The following is a 6,071-nucleotide window of genomic DNA, read 5'->3' on the forward strand; positions in this document are numbered from 1 at the left end:
TCGCCCCCCCCCCCCCGTCCCGTGTTTGGGGGGGGTTGGGGGGGGGTGTCTCACGTCTCTGTCAGAGATGCAGAACTCTGCGTTTTTCTTGCATATCTACCTGGTGAAGACTCTCCTCCAGATGGCCCAGGCCCCCTCCAAGCTGCCCTCGTGTTTGGCATCTCCACTCCCTGGTGCTAACTATTAAGTAAATGACCTGACTTGGCACTGTCTCCCCTAGTGTCTGTTTGCCCAGCAAACTTTTCTGTGTTCTTACCCAAGCCTTGGGATATTTTTGACTTGTCAGATGGAGACAGCACCTTGTTGAGCTGCCATGAGATTTGTAAATTAACAAATCTGAATGAAGGTCCCCAGAGAGACGCCTGGCACGGGGTAGGTTGCAGCCCACTTGCTGGTGGCACCCTTCCTGTGTTACCAGCAGTGGCAGGTGAGCTAGATGGATCAGAGTCAGGATGAGAAGCCAGGTCTGCACGGAACACTCCTGCAGCCCACACTCTCACCCCACACAGCAGGCAGCACCGGATGCAAGGTGCCTGCTGTGTGACACTGGGAAAGCTCCCTTACTTCCTGAGCATCACTCTTCTTCTAGAAGATGAGATATAACTGACCACCGGGCGGATGCTGAAATGACACGATACGGTACCACGAGCATCTGCATACCCCTCCTTCCTGTAGCAAGAGCTCTAGGCCTGCCGGCTCCCGTCCCTGTGTGCTCAGACCTAACAGCCCTCACAGTGCCTTTACGCAAGCATGAAGAAGCCCCACTGTGGGCAGGTGCAGTCCGACAGATGGTGTCGCAAAAGGAGGAGAGCAAAGTAATTCCTCTCCGGCATCCCCCTCGGCCAGCAAACTTGTACAGTGAACACACTAGACAACCCCATGCCATGGTCTGGGGCACCCACCCTCATTCACTCATGTCATCTAGCCCCATCAATGCCAAGAAACAATCCCCCTGTGACTTCCGTCCCCCATGTAATGGTGACCCCTTCACCCCTGTGGGTGTCTTACCTGCCTCCCAAGAAGTGGGAAGGAAGAGGAGGCAGCACAGGAAGCAAGCAGAGCGGGGGCCACTGGTCAGCTGAGCCATGTCAGAGATGGGTGGCTGCTTGGGGACCATGGACCTGGGACCCTTCATCTTATAAGGAGTCAGGTTTGACGTCATGGGGGCTAGGGCTCCTCCGGACTAAGCCTTAAGTAAATGGAGTTGCCCCACCCCTCAGGGGTGCCCTGATAATGGGAGACCACAGTTGTGTCATGGAGCTGGCTATCTATGTTCCACCAAAGGGATGGGATCTGGAGATAGGGGAAGGATCTGGGTGGGGTGGCCAGTCAGCATCCTGACCCCACCCCAGCAGAAGGAAGGGCTTGCATGGGGTGAACTGCAGGCTCCGAGCCAATGTCCAGGTTCTAGAAGGACTGACAGGGCTCTGGACAGGTCGGGGCTCTGGGAGGAGGTGTCCAGCTTCACACTCACCTTCCTGTGCCTCTGGCGTCAGCCAGCTCCACACCCCTGACTCACACATGGTCACACTTTCTAGCATGGGTGGAGCTGTCCCCAAGACCAGGTGAAAGAGCAGAGAAGGGGGTGCAGCCCTCACACGGTTCCTCGTGCAGGGGCAGCTGCTTCCGGAGGTCTGAAATGATAGGCTGTGGGGACAGCTGAGACAGTGACAGACAAGACGGGCATGAAGCTGGGGACCGACATCACACAGCTCATCAAGGATGCAGGCAACTCAGGACATCAGTATCCGGCGGAGCACATGTCCCCCGCTGCCCCAGCCCAGCAGCTGTCTCTGCCTCAAAGCTGCATTTTCTCCTGCTCAGAAATGCAAACCTCCTATTTCTGGAAGTTCTGCCCCTCCTTTTCTTCTCGTTCCCTAACGCACGCATCAAAGACCATGACTTGTATCCCCAGTGTCGGTGCCTGGAGCTGGAGCAGGGGAGGACAGACTTCCTGGGGCTTTTATTTTTTGATTCAGGGGCTCATGCAGTCCAGGTTGACCTTGAACTTTCTGAGTAGCTGAGATTGACCTTGTACTCATGATCCTCCTATTTCCACATTCCAAGTGCTGGGATTACAGATGTGCACCAGGGCACCCAGCTCTCCTGGGAGAGAGGAGTCCCCAGTTCTCTCTGAAATGGGCTTACTTGTATGCCTCTTGCAATCTGAGCATCCTGGCGGTAATACCCTTGTCTCCATCGCTACTGCATCCCCAGAACCTGGGGTGGCATTCAGCACACATGAACTAGTCTGTCTGTATTCCTTTGCCAGGACTGGGGGTGTGGATCAGTGGCAAGTGCTTGCCTAGCACGCACAAGGCCCTAAGAAATGGTCATCTCCTGGGTGGATTAGAAGCGGGGCTGTTGATGCCTTCTTGTGGGAAGTGGGGCCACAGAGGGAATGGAGAGGCCCAGAGATCTGCAAAATGGGAGGCCAGAGACCCAGACATCTGGGGCACATAAGGATTTGGGGGCTGAACAGGCTGCTTCCCCTCCTGGTCTGGCGTGACTGGTGCCTATGCCCTTTGGCAGGGCTGGACCAGGAGAGAAAAGGAGGGGAGGCTGACTGCTCAGATGCTCGATTAATGGGAAATGAATGAGGCTTCATGGAGTTGGGCCAAAGACTGATGGCTCAGAACCGGGCAGCCTGCCTCATGGGCATCCTACAGGACCAGGAAACTGAAGCGGGCAGAGCTTTGCCCATGGCTCCACTGGACTCAAGTGACAGATAACCCATTTGCACTAGTCCCCCACCCCACCCTTCCTCTAGAGACCCTGCACTCAAGGTGGGTGGTTCTCCATAGAGGGGAATGTCCATCCCCAGGGGAGCCATGGCCATTTCAGGAGATAGTCTCGTGTAAGTTTGGAGAGGGCTGCTTCCGGCATCTGGCAGGAGGCGGCAGAGTTGCTGCCCAGCCATCTCCTGCTTAACACCCTCCACAATGAAGAAATGACCAGCCCGGCATGTCAATAGTGCCAAGGTAAGAACTTAACACCCTCCACAATGAAGAAATGACCAGCCCGGTATGTCAATAGTGCCAAGGTAAGAACTTTCGTTTCAGAATAAGCTTTAATCACTACTTGTGATTGAACACCCTCTTCCCCTTTTAGTCACAACCACACCCAGAGGACCCAGGCATCCAGAGGAGGGACCTGAGGTAGATAGGAAGCAATGCTCTCTTAATTTCTTTCAACTTTTTGTTTGGGTTTGGGTTTTGCTTTTTTGCATGTATTTATTTAGACAAGGTTTCTATTCCAAGATGGCCTTGAACTCGATATGTAGCTGAGGATGATCTTGAAATCCTAATCCTCCTGCTTCTGCCTCCCAAGTGCTGGGATTACAGCCATGCACTACCATGCCCAGCGTGTCAAGTGATTTGTTTTGTTTTGTTGAAACAGTGTCTTGCGATGTACTCCTGCCTGGCCTAGAGCTCACTGTGAAGACCAGGCTGGCCTCCAGTTGTTGGCTGTCCTCCTTCCTCTGTGTCCCCAGTGCGGGGATTACAGGCATGTGCCACCATGCCTGTCCCAAGATGATCTCTTACTGTTACTAACGGTGACTTTGTTTGAGCTAGAGGCTGAGAGGTCAGTCATATAACCCCTGGACTCCTACTGGCTGAGCATCTCTATGTACTCAAGTGTATATTAAACACCTTGCCTATGTGTTAGAACTGATGAGGTCCTCAGTGTCATCTGGATGAAGATAAATGAGCCTGGAACCAAGCAGTGACTTACCAAACTCACATCTGGTAAGCAGCAGAAACTAGACTTGGCCTGTGCCTTTTTGACCAAAGAGCCCAGGTACCTGGCCAAACACCCAGTGTCTGGGAGAGCAATGAAGGAGGGACTGTGACTATCACCCTGGTGCCAGAATGGGCCACAGCGTATCATAAAGCACGCAGGGCATCCCCACCTGTTTTAAGGGGAAGGGGTTGGAGGTGGGATGTCCTGGGAGTCAGTGACCGGTAAAGGGGAGAGGCTCCTTGATCAGGACAGTTTCCTTGGCTAAGGACCTTGTCTGGTACTTGAGGAAAGGCTGTGAAGGGGAAGAAGGGGCTGTGGAGACAGGAGGCTCCTGGGGGATTGCTGGCCAGCCAGTCTACAGAACTGACAACCTCTGGGTTCAGTGAGAGACCGTGTTTCAATGGCAGAACTCTGGTTCAACATTGCCTGAAACTGAACTTCCTGCAGGGGCTGGCCAGCCTCTGGCACAACCTGGCCTCTCTTTCAGTGGCCCCCAACTCTCCCCCGCCAGGCCAGTGTTTCTTTCCAGTCACTTCTTTACCCCTTCCCACTCCCCAAACACACAGGCTGTCACCCTCCTCCATGGAGCCCGTTTTCCTTAGAGTCCCCTGTCAGATCCCCACCCCACTGGTCTTGCGGGGGGGTCCCACACAGTTGGGCCACGGCCTCATTCCCCTGCACGTGTATACGTGTGTGCGTGGATGTGGAAGCCAGTGGACGACCTTGGCTCCTCTTCTTCAGGAGCTGTCCATCTTGCTCTTTGAGACAGGATCTCTCAGAGTCCCAGAGCTTGATGATGCAACTAAACCAACTGGCCAGTGAGGCCCAAGGACGCACCTGTCTCTGCCGCCCCAACACTGGGATTACAAGCACACACCACCACATCTGGCTTTGGATGTAGGTGCTAGGTATTGAACTCAGGTCCTTGTGTTTGCAAAGCAAGCACTTTATCAACTGAGCCATCTCCCAGCCCCTCACTTTCTTGACTCCACCAGAGGGAGAGGGATCAACACCACAGCCAAGTGCACAGAGAGCCCTTCTGGGGCTTTGCTCCTGAGGAGCCAAGAGGGGGATGCTGACCAAGGCAGGCATGGCCACAAACCCTGGGATCCCCAGTGCCCTGGGACTCTCCATCTTTCTTGCCATGAGCATGGCACCTGGGAGACCTGGAAGCCACAATTCTATGGAGCTCTCCATCATCTTCAAAACAGGATCACAACGCAAGGCCTTAAAGCATCTGAATCGACACCCCAGTCACTTCCCCTAACCTGTGGGTGGGTCTGCCAGTCCCTAAGCTCCTCACTGACACCCACATCGCCCCTTTCTGATTCGTCTACGTCCCAGGCTCTATTGTCTGTCTCTCTCCACCTGCAATGCCTCTGCATTGTGAGGGTTCCCAAGTGCACCTCTCTTCTTCTGAGCTGCGTCCTCCCCATGGTCCCACCCTGATTCTCTTCCCCAGGGGGACTCAGACCCTGCTGTCACATCTGCCCCACACTCAATTCCTGCCCTCAGAATTACTGGGGTGGGGGAGCTCTGTCTACTATGAATGCGGGAAAGAGGGTGAGGAAGACGGGAAGGACAGGGTGCAGGTCTCTGAAGGGATGTTTCCTGGCCACAAGGAAGAAAAGAATAGCTTTCAGGTAACAGATATCTGCTATTATAATGCCCAACTAGAGGCTAGAAGGGCCCTGAGTCCTGTTGTAAAAATGGGGGGAGGGGAGAGAGAGAGAGAGAGAGAGAGAGAGAGAGAGAGAGAGGGAGAGGAGGCAGATGCTGGTGACTTACCCCTATATTCCTCTTCAAGATGTCAGTCAGGGTCTGCAGGAAGGAACAAGCATGGGCAGGAGCAATGGCTTAGAGGATAAAGGTGCCATTGAGCTTGATGACCTGAGTTTGATCCCCAGGACTCACTCACACAGTGGGAGGAGAGAACCAACTCCTGAAAGCTTTCCTCTGACCTCCACACAACACCAGGGCACATGCACATATGCGTAGACACATGATAGATAATAGATAGATAGATGATAGATAGATGATAGATCGATAGATAGATAGATAGATAGATAGATAGATGAATAGATATAGATAGATGATAGATGAATAGATTGGTAGATAGATAGATGATAGATAGATGAATAGATAGATGATTGATAGATGATAGATGATTGATAGAGAAATGAATAGATGATTGATAGATAGACATATAGATGATTGATAGATAATAGATGATAAATAACTGATAGAGAAATGAATAGATGATTGATAGATGACAGACATATAGATAGGATACATGGATAGATGATTGATAGATGATAGATGATTGA

General features: G+C 52.7%; 1 protein-coding gene across 2 annotated transcripts in view; it reads right to left on the reverse strand.

The window, feature by feature from the left end:
- Positions 1-5,631, reverse strand: part of Mucl3 (mucin like 3) — a 12,027-nt gene extending 6,396 nt beyond the window's left edge. Inside the window, exons 1-2 of one of the 2 annotated variants that reach the window (XM_029567029.1) lie at positions 5,533-5,631; positions 1,475-1,647 (exon numbers count right to left, since the gene is read on the reverse strand). In XM_029567029.1, the coding sequence (XP_029422889.1) occupies positions 1,475-1,541 (67 nt within the window). In that variant the 5' untranslated portion in view covers positions 1,542-1,647; positions 5,533-5,631. Of the gene's footprint in view, positions 1-1,474; positions 2,060-5,532 lie in introns of those variants that run through there. The other variant, XM_029567028.1, reaches the window with a different exon arrangement.
- Positions 5,632-6,071: the final 440 nt, after the last annotated feature.

Source organism: Nannospalax galili, unplaced genomic scaffold, assembly GCF_000622305.1.
Source record: "Nannospalax galili isolate Female #2095 unplaced genomic scaffold, S.galili_v1.0 scaffold401, whole genome shotgun sequence".
Lineage (NCBI taxonomy): Eukaryota > Metazoa > Chordata > Mammalia > Rodentia > Spalacidae > Nannospalax > Nannospalax galili.